General features: G+C 37.6%; 1 protein-coding gene across 4 annotated transcripts in view; it reads left to right on the forward strand.

Moving 5' to 3' along the window:
• The first annotated feature begins 719 nt into the window (after positions 1-719).
• STXBP5 (syntaxin binding protein 5) overlaps positions 720-16,057 on the forward strand; it is a 100,561-nt gene continuing 85,223 nt past the window's right edge. For all 4 annotated transcript variants that reach the window (XM_083371660.1, XM_083371661.1, XM_083371662.1 and 1 more), the window contains exons 1-2: positions 720-896; positions 2,169-2,266. In XM_083371660.1, the coding sequence (XP_083227786.1) occupies positions 741-896; positions 2,169-2,266 (254 nt within the window). In that variant the 5' untranslated portion in view covers positions 720-740. The remainder of the gene's footprint in view (positions 897-2,168; positions 2,267-16,057) is intronic.

Genomic DNA, 16,057 nt, shown 5'->3' on the forward strand with positions numbered 1-16,057 from the left:
CCGGGCGTTCGGGTTTGAACAGGAAAGGAGGCGCAGGCAAAGGGCAGCCTGCGAAAGGCGGTCGGAGCGGCCTTCCCGGAACCTAGAGGGCGCCCTGGGTGGGGGGTCGGGGCAGAGCCGTCTGCCAAGAGGGCGGGCGGGCTCGCTCGCTTGCCTGCCCGCCTGAGTGTGCGTGTAAGCAAGCGCGCTGGCGTGGCGAGCAGCCGAGAGGAGCCGCCGCGCTGCTACGTTAATCTCGCCGCTTAGATTTTTATTTCCTTCGTGCGCTCCTTTCCTTTCTCTTCCTGTTCGGCGCTTTCCTCTTCCTTGGTCAGCTCCACTCCCTCCCTCAGCTGATAAGGGTGACTGCTCTGCCCCCCCCCGCCTTCCGTCCGCGCCTGCCTCGAGCAAACCCCTTTCCCCCTCGCGCGCGCGCCTGCCTTCCCGCCCTGCGCCCAGACCGAGGGGGAGGAGGAGGAGGAGGAGGAAGATAATGGTTGGATGAAGGCAAAGCCGAAGGGGAAAGCGGAGACTTAGAAGCGCCCTTCCCTTTGCTTTTTTCCCCCCCACCTCCCTCCCTTTTGCAGCGGGACCCCCTCGCTCTGCCCGCCTGCTTCTTCCTCCCTTCCTCCGCTCGTCTGGATGAGGTGTGTGGTCGGGCGGGAGTAGGAGCCACGGCAAGAGGAGGGTGGAGAGGGGGAGGAGGAGGAGGAGGAGGAGGAGGGGGAGGAAGAAGAAAAGGGTGCGCCGCCGGAGAGACCATGAGGAAATTTAACATCAGAAAGGTGTTGGACGGCCTGGCGGGCTCGTCGTCCTCCTCTTCAGCTTCCTCCTCCTCGCAGCAGCAGCAGCAGTCTGCCGCCCGGGAGAACGACATCCAGGAGACCCTCCAGTCCGAGCACTTCCAGCTCTGCAAGGTGAATGCTGCTGCAGCCGGTTGGGAAGAAATGGTGTGTGTTGAGGGGGGGGGGAGAGAGAGAGAGAAGCAGAGGATGATGTAGCCATGATGGGTTCTGCAGACTCGACTCCGATGCTTTTAAAGCTGTCAGTTTAATTTTTTTTTTTTGAAAAAAAAAATAAAAAAATTGGTGGGTGGGGGAAGAAGAGCAACCGCGAGGATGACGTTATGAGGGGACCCTCGGCTTTTATGGACGGGCATCTTTTTTTCCCCTGATGGGTATTTATCACTTGGATTTTAAGCCGCAGATATGTACATGTATAGCTTGGAGATGCTTGGAGGGAAGCCTCTGAATGTGTGTGCTTCGTGTTGAACACAATTAAAATGCCACTCTTGATGCGATCAGAGGACAGAGCACTAAAGGCTCTGCGTTACCAGTAACACGGGGATTTTAACAGGCTTCAGTAAATGTGGTCCTCTAAATATAGAGGCAAATGTTTCTTAAGTTGGGGAATGGAGTAAGAAGTAATACTAATAGGAAGGGATATTCTCAGATGGGGTGCAGTAAATGCAGTTGGAGTCTAAATTCCAAAACGGTGATGCAGCAGATTAATTCACCAGCTGTGCCAAATTGAAACACAAAAGGAAGTGGATGTTCATCTCCACCTTTAGACACCTGTGGCCCAAACTGCTGTAGTTTGGCTTGTGGATTGAATAATTGAATACTTTATCTAAATAATGGGTTAGGATTGATCCTTAAGATAAAAAACGCTTTGGTTTTACCTGCCTGTGCTGTTTGCTCATTACCCCACACACAGGGAGGTTAAGTACATCTCTAGTTAAAAATAAAAAGGAGCATAGGTGGCCATTGTAAAGTATAAAATGCAGAAGTGTCTGTGTTTTTTTAAAAAAACTTCTGTATAATTTAAGGCCTTTAGAGAAATAGAGATAGCTCTCCAAAGAGCTATCTTAATAATTAGTGAACACTTAATTTACAGGATCATCAAATTTCTCTGCTTCAGATTATAATACAGTTTAATTTTTGCAAGAGTTTCTAAAATGTAGTAAAAGTGAGAAGTGAATGATAAACGTATCTATGGGTATTTAAGCAAAGGCTTCATTTTGTTATCCCTATGTTCAGTAAGATTCAAATGCATTCTAATCTATCCCCCCCCCCCAGTTAAAAAAAATCTTTTGTACACAAAATGAAGTCAGTTCTTCCTAAAACATTGGCTTTCTATTTTTCTTTGGTTGCCTGAATCGCCATTGCTTCACTGCCTTGACTTGACAGACTGTACGCCATGGTTTCCCCTATCAGCCTTCAGCCTTGGCTTTTGATCCTGTTCAGAAGATACTTGCTATTGGAACACAAACTGGCGCTTTAAGGCTGTATCCTTTTGTTATGTTTTTAAAAGAAAATACTTAAGAAGGCTGCCCTTGTGTTCTATTTAATCTTGGAGTTACTGTGACAAAGCACTCTGCAAACCAGGTATGCATTTGAATGGGGGTGACAAAAAAGTTATTCCTTTGCATTTACTTCTGCATGTGTGATCTAAGTCTTCCAGTATTGGAAGTATAAGACATCCTGGAAAACATGGTTATTTTTACTGTTACGAGTTGATAACTTTTATTGATTATTAAAGCAGAGTCATTATTCTCCATGTTGTAAACTAAAAACCTGAATTAGGATTGTTGGGGAGCTTTGTATTATAACCCTGTACCTTAAAACGTGAATCAGAAATGTACAACTGGGTTCTGTTATATAAAATGTTTTGATAAGTAAAATGTTTTTGTTGTTGTTAAATGGTAAATGAAGTAGTTTTTGTATGGCTTTCAAGTTTAGAACATGTTAGAGTTTAAGATTATTTCATAACTCAATTAGAGAGAACCAAAATTGAGCCATTATATGGTTTTGTTGGTAGTAGTGATAACATTTAATGTTTATTAATACATAAGGAATGGATGTATTTTAAGCACTTACAATATATTCTTGTTTGGAAAAACTTTTGAGATATAAAGGAATTGTTGGCTTGTGTAGATGATCTAGGTACATAGTTAATAAGTGATGGTGTTTCTTTAATAGAAGTTTAAGGTAAACAAAAGCAATTCATTTGGGAATTGACTAAAGAAACAGTAACTGCTTCTGTATTCTTGCCAAGAAAATTGCATGGACCTATCTATGAAGTTACCAAGAGACTTTACCTTTTAATGACCTCTTCTGCTGTGGCAACATCTTAAATTATAAAAACTATTGTAATTTATTAAAATTTGTTACAATTTTAATTTAATTAAAATGTTAATGCTGATTTTATTAAGATACCTATCCCATTTTTAAAAACGAAAAGATGGTAGGGATGGAAGTATTGGCCTTTTTATCAATTACAACAAAACATACTTGCAATGAAGTGTTAATGTAATCAAAGAATTTAAAAGAAAGATTGGATGCAATCTTTGCCTTCAATACTTAATGTTTTTCTGTTTACAAACTAAACATCTTTCTGTCTGCATTATACATGGCAATTCTTTCTCAACTCTGGCATTTGCTTAAAGAGAGGAATAAGTGTTGCTAATTTGCTGGATGTATAAAGTATGGCTCTTTAGAAAAATACTGAACATTTGGGATTGGTTTTCATATATTGACCTGCCCTAGTTGAGAGTAGAGCAGTTGTGGAGGCTTACATTCCATGTGGAGTAAAATAAACAGTGTAACCCCTTGGTGAAAGATTCTTTTCTTGACACTGCTAATACATTAGAAACAAGTGAAGATGCATAGGAGCAAGTGCAAATCATTTGTTGAAGAAATTATAGCAAAATAACCAGTTGGATAAGAGCTGAACCATTGCATCCTGGAGCACAATTTTATATTGAAAGTTTTCAAATAAGTAGACATTGGATAGAACTAAACTAGAAGACTAGAAAGTGTCATTGATATCAATAGGTATAAGCAGTTTTAATGGTTGTGCGTATGCTACCCATGCTGCAAGTAAGAATTGAAAATATAAAATAGCTACACTAATTGTAGAAAAATAGTTTTTAATCCTGGGACAAGTAGCTTGGCATGCTTTTCAAATCTTCCTACATAACAAATAGTAGAATTAAGATTACTAGTGTGGTTTTCTATCTTTTACCATGTTCTCTAGCCCCTTAGTTGCAGCGTATTTGCAGAATTGGAATGGGATAATTAGTTAGATGGCTTGTAATTTGTAATAAAACATAGTTAAGGCAGAAAAAAATCCTGGATTTGGAATGATAAAGTTGTGGGGTTTTTTTATTTACTTCCCCTGTGCAAGAAAAGGCAAGGAGATACCATAATAGGTGGTTGAAGTCTAGGAATAGGGTTTTGTACTTGTCAATCACACATAGATGCTAAAGGAGACTACTGCCCTATATTTCAAATTCCTGGAGTACGTACTTTTTGAGACCAGTGGTACCATAAATAGCAATTTCTGGAAAGGTTTGCTGCATAAACACAGCTTGCTTCGTTCACTATGGAAACTACAGTGAAATTTCTAAATTTTATACACTGCTGAAAGCTTTTTTTAAGTTTCTTTTAAATATTTAGTAAAATGTACAGTGAGACCTAGTTTTACTGTTCTGGGTATAAATGTTTATCTATTCCTCTTAAACAAATTTTTAGTTTTATCAACCTTCATCAGACTACTCAACTTCATCTCTATTTTAAAGATCCTGTGTATACAATTATATTAATAATATGTATACAATTATATCGTTCTTGTTCCTTAAGTAACTGCTTCTTTACATGAAAAAGAGGTTTCAAATCTGGCTCTTTTAAGGGTCCTGGTATCACTGGGATTAACAAACTATACCCAACAATATACATAGAAGTAGTCCTTGATTTAAGCCCCAAATTTCTATTGCTAAACAAGATAATTGTTAAGTGAGTTTTGCCACAGTAGTTAAGTTAACCTCTGCAGTTGTTAAAAGTCACAAAGGTACTTTTTCAAAAGGCAACTGGACTTTGTTTTTTCCTTAAAGAAGACGTTTTACTTCTCATCTAAGAAGCTTCATCAATTCTGATTGGATGGAGGGGAGGATGGACAGATTAGTTCTGAAGTTGTTAAGTGAATCTGGCTTCTCTATGGACTTAGCTTGTCAGAATGTCGCAAAAGGTGATCACTTGGTCCTGGGACACTGTGACCATCATAAAGACATTTTATTAAGAGGTACATGATTTTACGAACTTCGTGCCCTTCATTAGATGCTACAGAGTGGCTAGGTTCTCAAAGTACAGAAATCAGGCAACTTCAACTGCCCCACCATTTCAAGCACATGCAACCACCATAGCTGGAATATTGGGCTTCATAGACCCTGCAAATTTAGCTATTCCACTGCATCTAATTAAGCAAGCTTAGTTCACATGCTTTTTAACAAAGTTTATTAGTTGAAATTTTATTAGTTCTTCTGATTTTTGGATACCAAAGACTAGCTGTCATTCAGTTCTCTTTCTACATTGTTTTAGTAATTCTTTATTATTACAGCATATTTTCAAAAGATTTCTATAATTATTCATTTTCAAGTAGTGATCGATAACAATGTCCCTCCTGTCAAGATTAATATTCTCATAAGCCCCTTATAAGTTGCAGCCTAGTAACTTCTTGAGTTTTCTCTGAACAGTTGATCAATTTGAATCAGTTGATTTAGGGATTGGCAAGTAATGCCACAGGAATGTTTCAGGTGGGATCTGCAAAAGTTAAACCTTACTAAATCTAAAATCTTGCATGATTTCAAAAACCCATAAGCTATTTTTAATTTCTGATGATCCATAGCATTGAACAATATCTCACAGTAGAATCTTAACTAGGAGACTTGTATCTGCCCTTGAGGACCACTCGGAGGCTTCAGCTGGTGCAGAATGCAGCCGCGCAAGTTGTGATGGGGGTTTCCTGATACTCCCATGTAACACCTCTGCTCTGCAAGCTGCATTGGCTTCCGGTTGCCCTCCGTGTAAGATTCAAGGTGCTGGTGATGACCTATAAAGCCCTAAATGGCTTGGGTCCGGGATATTTGAGGGAACACCTGCTGCCAGCATCAAGCTCCCTTCGTCCTGTGCGCTCCCACAGGGAGGGCCTTCTCAGGGTACCGCCGGCAAAAGATTGCCGGCAGGTAACACCCAGAGGCAGGGCCTTCTCTGTGGGCACGCCTGCCCTTTGGAACCAGCTGCCCGTAGAGCTCAGGACTGCCCCGTTCATTCTGCCGGGACCTGAAGACCTTTGAGCTTTTCGGCCAGGACTGAGAATTTTAATTGTAATTTTATTTTAATTAGGTTTTAATTCGAGTTTAATAGGGGTTTTATTTTATTCAAGGACTAAATTTTAATTATTTTAATTGTTCTTAACTTTTGTAATTTGTATTGTTATTTTAAATTCCTTGTGAACCGCCCTGAGTCCTACAGGAGAAGGGCGGTATATATGTCCAATAAACGTAAACATAAACATAATTGTTAAGGCATAAGGCTAGAAACCGGGAGATTGTGAGTTCTAATCCTACACTTAGGCACAAAACCAGCTGAGTGACCTTGGGCCAGTCACTTTTTTTCAGCCCTAGGAAGAAGGCAATGGCAAACCAGGGAGTAGTCCAGGCAATCTTAGAGAATTGGATCTGATTAAACAACAACAAAAGAACTATTTTGAAACCACTGGAGTGACTGAGTCAGATTCATCCAGAATTCAGATTCTTAAATGTATTGAGAGGTTTGTTTCTATTAGCACTCCAGATTTTTCAAGCTGTAGAAAAATAAAATTATGATGCAACTATTGACTTAAAGAACTAACAAAACACAAAATACACAAAGCATACTTTTGATAGTTATCTATTATCATAAGCATAAAACAATGTATTTGGGGAAATCAGTTTTATAAATTAGATAATACCAGGTACTGTTAGTTGGTCATGTGACTAAATTATTAGGTGATTTCTTTATTTTATTTAAAAATTCACTGTACATTTTTCAAAATGACCTTTCAGTCATTAAAAGAGAAGCAAATTCATAACGGACGCAAATGGCATCAGTCGTGCTATTGTTGCACAAAGAGTTCTACATCATTCTAGAAAGTAGTCCATTTTTTAATTTGTCTCCAATGTCCATATTGAATCTAAATTTTGGAGTTTATTCAGTTAATTCTGAAATCCACTCACTCATTTGCAGAACCTTGGCTTTAAATTTCTGTCTAAACATTTCAAGTTTTGTGTTTACAGTTTACAGTTCATCTTCTTTGTTAACTCCTTTTATAACATTATTTGTGTAAAGCCTCTAATAGAGTATACTTTATAATTGTTAGGAATATTAGATATTTCATCTGCAGTTTCCTGCACACTTAAGCTTCATGAATATGCCAGGAGTTTTATTGTCTTGTTAGTTACTTGTAAAAGTCTCACTTCTGTTTCTCAACTGAAGCTTGGTTGCTTCATCCATAGAACTTTCAGTAGTAATCTAGTGAACTTCAGAACAAGTATGACTTGCAGTGCTGCTTATAAAAACTATATTGTATCCCAAGATCTAAGATAAAATTTTGTTCTGTTGGTTGTTATTTATTGAGAAAAGAATTCTTTTTTCATGATTGACCAAATATTATTTATTACTGGTAGCAGGATAAATAAAATTACACAATAAAAGAAATAGATGTGAGTGATATCTTGTTAACAAAATAGGCTAAACCATTTGAAAATAGATGTATAAACCTTTACTATGACCAAATTTCTTGTGTGATCAATTCTGAAATTACATATTTTGTATAAAATGTTACGAATATACACCCAGTCGCTTAATAAAACTGTTTATTGTGAACTACTTTTCCTTCTTTGAAAGTCCGATGAAAGATTTCATAGATGCTTATAAAATCATAAGTTTTGCCTTATCCAGTAGAACTTAGTAACAAAGGTGATAATATAATATCCTAGGAGCAAACAGAATAGCTGTTTCAAATGTTGATATAAAAATAAACCCAAGAGTTTATTTCAGGATTGTAACAGTAAATACTGGGCTGGAGCTTGTAACGTTAAGGTAGTGAAACAGAAGAAGACTACTTAGGCTTATCTGAAAAGTTAATGCTCTTTTCAAACTAACTTTGCTACATGTCAAATAGAGATCATGTGAGTTTATGGGTATGATGCATATGTAATAAGGTGTGAATTATAGTTCAGTCAACTAACGCAGTGTTTGTGCTTGATTAATTGTACTTTGCATACAAGCTGATTCTGCTGAGGTTATATAAATTTAAAGGTTACTAACACAGTGCTCACTTGTTCATTATGTTTCGTGTATATGTACACGATGTAGGCATTTTTTAGGTGCTTCAAGCTGGCATTGGTCTGCTTTGGTATGCATGTATACCTGATATGCATATTCCTTTCTCATATTTTTAGGGTTCTTTGTGCAAATAAAAAACCTCAGTAGGCCTTTTATTGCAGTTTCCCCGATTTGCAAATAAAAACATCAAAGAACAACACAACTGCTTTTCCTGGGCTTGAGTCCTGGCAGGTAGTTTGGGGAAGAAAAAAACATGTCCCATCTGTTGCTTGATCTTGTTAAGGAAGCAAGATGTCAGTGCCTACAAAAAAATACTGAACCAGATTTTTTTAAAAAAATCAAAACTTTATTGGAAAAATGTGTTGCCTTCTCAATCCTGGCTTTGTATGCATTTGTTCTTAAAGCTTGGGCTTGTGCAGCCAGAATTAGCCTGTCTGTCTCTAATTTCAGCTTTCCTGCTCTCAGCCATTGCCAGATTTCGTTGTTATCTGCTTTGCCTGCTATTTTTTATGTACTGGCCATGTAATATTTTGCCTTGCCTTGTATCTCTTTTCTATTGTTCATTTTGTCTGTCTTGTAGGCCAGCTTGGTCTTTCCAGTACTCAATAAGCCTTCATGGTATACTAGCTTTGGTGCATCTTCTTCACTGTCCTTCAGATATTCTTCCAATGCCCTTTTTTCTTCTTCAACTATCTACTGCACTTGCAACATTCCACACCCACCCTTTTTCCTTGGTAAGTAGCTTCTACCATGTGGATTTAGGGCATGGTTTATTGTCATTCTTTTTCTGGTCCAAGGTTTTTTTTACTTCTTTTTGAGTACAGTCCACTATTTCAGCTGTGAATCTAATGATTGAATTTCCCAGATATTAACTGCCCTGAGGGTATTTCTGTAATATTCACTGCATTCACTATTATATGAAATCTAGTAATTATTTCAATACTATTAAGAATGTTTTCAGAATGCTTCCAGAAAGTTGACAGTGTGTCTTTGACACTCCATTAGGATTGTGAGAGATAATTTGTTCAAAAATTAAAATGTGACTTGGAACTCATATGAGCATTTACTTAACACCACCTGTTGAAAACACCTTAAACAAATTGGTATTTTCCTAGAATTGCTTATTGACTATGAAAACCACCCATGCAAGCCCCAGTAAAGCTGCAGCTACTTTAAAGTATTTGTGAGAAGTGATATAGGAACATCCATGCAAGCTTTAAATCACACATTGACCTTCAAATCCAGGCTCACATGCAGCTGTATTTTTCTATTTCTTTATACTTTGCTCGTTTGTTAAAAATAAATGGAGGTCCTTCTTGACGCTCCAGAAACCTAAGAATGCTTTCTACTAAAATGGAGAGAAACATTTTGGCTCTGGCAGATCTTTTCATTAAAAGGTTCTATTTTTTCTATAATTCCAGGTTTGCGACTTTTAAGTTGATTGCTCCAAGGTCTTGTTTATTCTTTAGTCACAGTCTTTGCCATTTTAGCAACTTTTAATGCACATTGTTCTCCCTTGGAATATTCACTGCTGTGAGAGGAAAGTAATGTCATGCACATTTCTGGAAGTTCATCCAGGCATATATAAACATTGAGTTCCCAGTATGAGTCAGGACATGCAGAAGATGTAAAAAATATTGCTTTGTGTTGTATGGGTCAGACAAATGCCAACTTCTCCTACAGTGGGTTCCAGCTATGGGAACTTCTTGGCTTCACTCCACCAACTGCTGTGGGCACCAGCTGTCACTAGGCTGTTCTGAGAATCTCATCAGCTGCCAGATTCTGTTGGAGGAGGGGAATTCTGCTTCGCTTCTTGAAAATTGAAGGACTTGACATACTATGTCACAGTATGTCACGACATAGAATTCTAGCAAATTCTTCCTTTTATTTTGAGGAATTCAGCCACAGAATATTTTAGCTGAAAAATTGGAATATTATTGGGTTTTCTTTGTTGCTGTGCAGTGCTACAGATTTAACAGAAAAAAATGTACTTCAGAGTGAGCTGGCGTATGCACATATAGCATCAGTCTTAAAGAAGCTGTATCTTTTCCTGAGTTTGTGTGGCTACCTTGCTAAACTGCAGCACAGTTCTAGGAAAAGACATATTGTTTACAGAGTTACAAACAGATATGTTTGCACCTCTGCCTTTTAGCCTTTGAACTCAAAACACTGCACAGTCATACTGGACATACAGAAGGAATTTTTTTGTATCCTTATGTTATAAAGAATTTCCATATGAGATAGGCCTATTTAATTTATTTTTTTGCCTTATTGTCTAAGTTGATTGTTTATTGTGGAATCTCCATGTCTTATACTCTCAATTTGCAGGAAAAGATCATAAGTGATCATCCAGTTTTATGTTTCTTGGATTTTCAGAAAAAGATCATAAGTGATCATCCAGTTTTATATTTCTTGGATTTTTCCAATACTGTTTTTCTTGACTGATTTGCCTACTCCATTGTAACTCAGTGCGGTAGCTCACTGGAGTGCAAGAGCGTGGGTAGTTAAATGTGCTCTTAACGTCTGCACATGTTACATCTCTGCTACATGAGATGTATTGACTGCCAATTTGCTTTGGGTCCAATTCGAGGTGCTGATTATAACTTTTAAAGCCTTACATAGCATGGGCTGAGATATTTGAGGGCCTAACTCTTCTCAATTATATCTACATTAACTCTGGCAAGAGAGCATGTTGTGGGTTCCATTGGCCAGGGAGCATCATCAGGCAGGGCCTTAAAAAAAAGCCTTTTCTGCCATAGTGCCCACTCTGCGGAGCATCATCTCTGCTAAGACGAGACTGGGCCCAACCCTGTTGGCCTATCAGAAGGCCTTTAAAACATGGTTTTGTCAAGTAGTTTGAGGATTGCATTAGAGTATAGTTTGCTAAATGGCTGTACAACAGTTAATGGAATGCATTTTCTGTCTGTTTATTTCCATTTCCATTTTTATTTTTTATTCTAGTTTTTAATTTTAATTCAAATTGGTTCTTTTAATTTTTAAAAAAATATATTTTGATTATTATGTAAGCTGCCCAGAGTTTCTATGTGGGATGGCTGGCTGTACAAAGGGAATTAAATAAATGAATAAATATTGTTTTAATGCCACACAATTTATCTGGTGATCAAATACAAATAGCAAAGTATTTAAGTTATAAGATTATTATGAAGCTGTTCTGTGCAATTTATAGTCAGCTTCAAAAGGAATGATAAAAAATGCCCCACATATTTATATGCTGGTTGGTACGTTTTTATGTCAAAGTTATTACCTGTAAGAAATAATTTATTAGTTTGAATGGAACATTGAGGATTATATACATAAATTTTATGAATAACAGGAGAGTGTGCTACAAACTGTTTATGGCTTACATTTACTAGCTTTAGAAGTTATCTCTCTTAGCGTCAGCATTTTCTTTTTTGGCTTCTGATTCTCTTTCATAGCAGATATAAGTATACATTTATATTAAGCTTTTACTCTAAGTTTACAACATATTTTTTTGTAAACATCCATATGTCAAAGGATTTTTTTTAATCAGCATTAAAATTAATGCCTTTTCTCTGATCAAAGCCATTGATTTTACCAGCTCCATCAACTTTACCATCCATTCTTCTGTTATAGGTAATGTCCATTATTGTGCATATAAAAGTTGCTGCTGTTGTCATTTATAAAGACAAATGTTTTGATTTATCAAAAAATGTTCCATGTTTTCCAACTGTTTCTCCATCAATACCAAAGGAATACCTCTGGCTTTCAACTGTATTTAAGATCATCTGAATTAATATATGTATTTGAATACTTTTCTTTCTTTCTTTCTTTCTTTTTTGGCTTTTGTACATGTCCACCAAGCATGATGAAATATCCCCTCCTGTTGCCCGCATTTCCAAGATACATTTAAGGTTGAACAATTTTAGACAATTTTTCTAGTGGCAAATACCAGCAATACATCATTTTATAAGAAAATTCTTTTTAAGATTATAACACAATGTGAATTTCAACCCTTTCATGCAGATATTCTCCCATTGTTCCATTTGTATATTATACACAAAATTTTACTTCATCTTATCGTCCATTCTTTCCCTTGTTCATCTTCTATTTTAAATTTTAATAGCAATTTATACATTTTTGCAATATGTTCATCTTTTGTACATAATACTATTCAAATTCCTTCTTTTCATGTTTAGTGCCCAAAGTCCTTGTATTTACTTTAAATATTTCTAATAATTATACCTAGGAAAACCAATGACATATATATCCTTTTGATGTCAAATTCTCTTTTAATTTTATTTTAAAATCTGAAGAGTTCTAATATATCACTATAAGTTAACCATTAGCCGTATTGGTTATCATGTCTTTTCTGTAATATGCTTCTTGTGACAATCATAACCTTTTTTTCAGACATAACCTAAATATCTATGTGTTCCATTCTCTCATGTCCAATAAAATGATTTTTGAACTCCTTATTAACTTTGACTTTCTCATACCATAAATTAGTGTGCCACCCAAATCTCAAATCATGCCTAGTTCCAATAACTTTCTGTTTGTCAATGTCACCCAATTTTTCACCCAAACTAGACAACTTGCAAAATATAATTTTAAATCAGCTAGACTTATGTCTCTTCTTTCTTTAGTATCTTGTAATACCTTGCACTTAATATTGATTTTTTTTTTAAAAAAATCATAACTCCAGAATTTTTTGCTTCCAACATTAGCTTTTTAACATACATTTATTTTTGCACAATTCTGTAAATTCGGTTCACATTCAGTTTGAGGTAGGTCTTCCTAAATTTAGCTGTATTTTTAATAGTATCTAGTTTATTCGCAGTCGGTGTTGGCAGGGGGGCAGAGGTCGACCCCTAGGACTCTCGCTTGTGGAGTTCCTCTGGTCGGTCCTCTCGCCTCTCCTGTTCAACATCTACATGAAACCGCTGGGTGAGATCATTTGTGGTTTTGGAGTTGGGTATCATCAATATGCCGATGATACCCAACTTTTCATTTCGACCCCAAACCACCCCAGTGATGCCCTCGCTGTGATGTCCCGTTGCCTGGAGGCGGTTCGGGTCTGGATGGGGAGGAACAGACTTCAACTCAACCCTGACAAGACTGAGTGGCTGTACATTCCAGCATCCCGGGACATTCAAAATGTTCCATTGCTTTCTATGGGGGGGTGAGCTCTTACCCCCTGTGGATAGGGCTCGCAACCTGGGAGTCCTCCTAGATTCACGACTTACTCTGGAAGATCATATAGTGGCCGTGACTAGGGGGGCTTTCGCCCAGGTTCGCCTGGTGCGCCAGTTGCGGCCCTATCTGGACTGGGATGCCCTGTGTACGGTCACTCATGCGCTCGTGACCTCTCGCCTAGACTATTGTAATGCTCTCTACATGGGGCTTCCCTTGAAGACTACTCGGAGGCTCCAACTGGTACAGAATGCGGCCGCGAGAGTTGTCTTGGGAGTTTCCCGGTACTCCCATGTTACACCTTTGCTCCGCGAGCTACATTGGTTACCAGTTGTCTTCCGGGTAAGGTTCAAGGTCTTGGTTATGATCTTTAAGTCCTTACATGGCATGGGTCCGGGATACCTCGAGGACCACCTGCTGCCGGCATCAACTCCCCTCCGCCCTGTGCGTGCCCACAGAGAGGGCCTCCTCAGGGTGCCTCCGGTCAGGGAATGTCGACTGGTGGCCCCCAGGGGGAGGGCCTTCTCTGTGGGTGCTCCGTCATTATGGAACCAACTGCCGGTTGAGCTCCGGACGGCATCGGACCTTCGATCCTTCCGTCGCGGGTTGAAGACCCATTTATTTGAATTAGCTGTTCTGGCCTGATAGGGTTATATGGGTTTTTAAATTGGTTTTTATTATTCTATCATTGTTGTATTTTAATTGGGCATTGGTTTAATTTTCTTTTAATTTTTGTATTGCTATTTATATATGCCCTGTGAACCGCCCTGAGTCCCTTGGGGAGAAGGGCGGTATAAAAATCTCAATAAATAAATAAATAAATATTCCTCCTCAGTTTTGTTTAATCAAGCCTGAGATATCAAAAGCTGGCTTCACAAATGACTCTGGAGAGCTTACTTCTTAAATGTAATTTCCAGCTTTCTAAATTGGATTAGTGTATTGCTGCCCACTGATGATATTTTTGTGCCTAGCCTTTCCACCTATCATCTTCATATTGTAGAGGTGTGTGCATATTGCTTAAGCACAAGTGCTAGTTCCAAACAAGGCTTCATTTGCCTGCTTTTCAAAGGAAGAGGCCTCTTGTGGAAGCTCCTGACTTCAGAAGTAGCTGAGTAGGTACTGACGTAGGGCACCAAAGCTTAGGGGGTGCCAGTACTGCCCCTCCTTCTGAATTGTTTTAAAATTTTAAATCTTTGCATTGGCAGGAGTTGACACCTCAGCCAATATGACTTAAGGGTACATATATTCTTGAGCCAGACTCCCTGGCATATTTTGCAAAATAGTAGCTAAATCAGTAGTAAGACTTGCACTGCAGTTTCCTAGTCAAAAAAGCTGGCAATGTAACAGTGATTGCCTATTGCCTTATTGAATCTGCAAAGCATAAGATAGTAAAAAGGAGGGGTTAGGGTTTTGGAAACTTGAATCTTTGACTAAGTTATTAAGATCATCCCACCACCAATTTGTATATATATTTAATAATTTGTCTAATTTGCTAAATATGACAACTGTAACTATTATATTGCCATACCATATCAAATATATTAAAAGTATTAGTTAAATTATTGTTTAAACCAAATGTGTTGAACCCATGCCCTTGGACAGCTAGTAACGTGGCCCCATAAGATCATAAACTTTTAATATTATTATTAAATATTATATACATTAACTATATTGTCTATTTTATATGTGTCCTAAGACAGTTCTTCAATTTGGCCTGGGCAAGCCAAAAAGTTGGATACCCATCGGTTAAGCTAAAACCTTTTTTTTTCTGCACAGTTTATGAAGGTTGAAAAAAAGCCTAATAGTTTTCAGAAGCTTTGAGTGGGAAGGTATTGTTAAAAGCAGTGCTTTTTTTGTAAAAGAAAAAGGTGCCGGAACTCACACATGCCATACAACCCGCCTTGCCTACCCTACAAGCTTCCATCCAAAAAAGGTGCCGGAACTCCGTTCTGAGCGTTCTATGAGGAAAAAAAGCCCTGGTTAAAAGTAACAAATCTCAGTTACAATCTCAGTTGTAATTCTTTAGAGTTTAATTGATTTTGGGAAATCATTGGAAAAAGTGTGAAGGTACTGTACATTTCTACCCAGCCTTTATCTCAGATTGGTTGAATTTTCCTATAGAGTGTATTGATTATTTTAGAAATAAAATGATTATAATAGAAAAATTGCCAGGTTAAAAATACAATTAATAAGAAGTCCGGTTTCGGACTCACTTGACGAGCAATATTGTTCAAGGTGCAGAGAGGAGATTGGGAAACGTAACTAAAATATGCGGTAGAAAAACACTGAAACATTTTAAACATAATTAAGTCAATAGTTTCAGCAAAAGAAGATGATGTTTTTAGACATTGCAAAGAAAGATTTAAGAAATTTATAAATTAAAACTTTAACTCCTAAAACACAGTCGTGCAAAATACCAATTGTGAACTTTTATATTTATTCTTAATAGTTGAGTTTTGAAGAAAATAAGAAAAACTTTATGGCATTTTTCAAAAATGATTTCATCAAATAAAGGTTTGAGGACTAATCTTTGAATACTTCTAGAAATTTGGATTGAATTCCCTTTTAAACTTATTTTGCAGTATGTTTGTCCCTTTCTATTTAAACCATTTCATTCTGTTTCAGTGTGTGTTGGCGAAGATGTATTTATTACTGACAGTTGTTAGGGTTTTATTTCAAACAAACTTAGGTAATCAGAGATGCTGTATATCACTGTCGATCATTTTCCACAAAACATTTCT

Source organism: Vipera ursinii, assembly GCF_947247035.1.
Source record: "Vipera ursinii genome assembly, chromosome: 1".
In the NCBI taxonomy this organism is placed as follows: Eukaryota; Metazoa; Chordata; class Lepidosauria; order Squamata; family Viperidae; genus Vipera; species Vipera ursinii.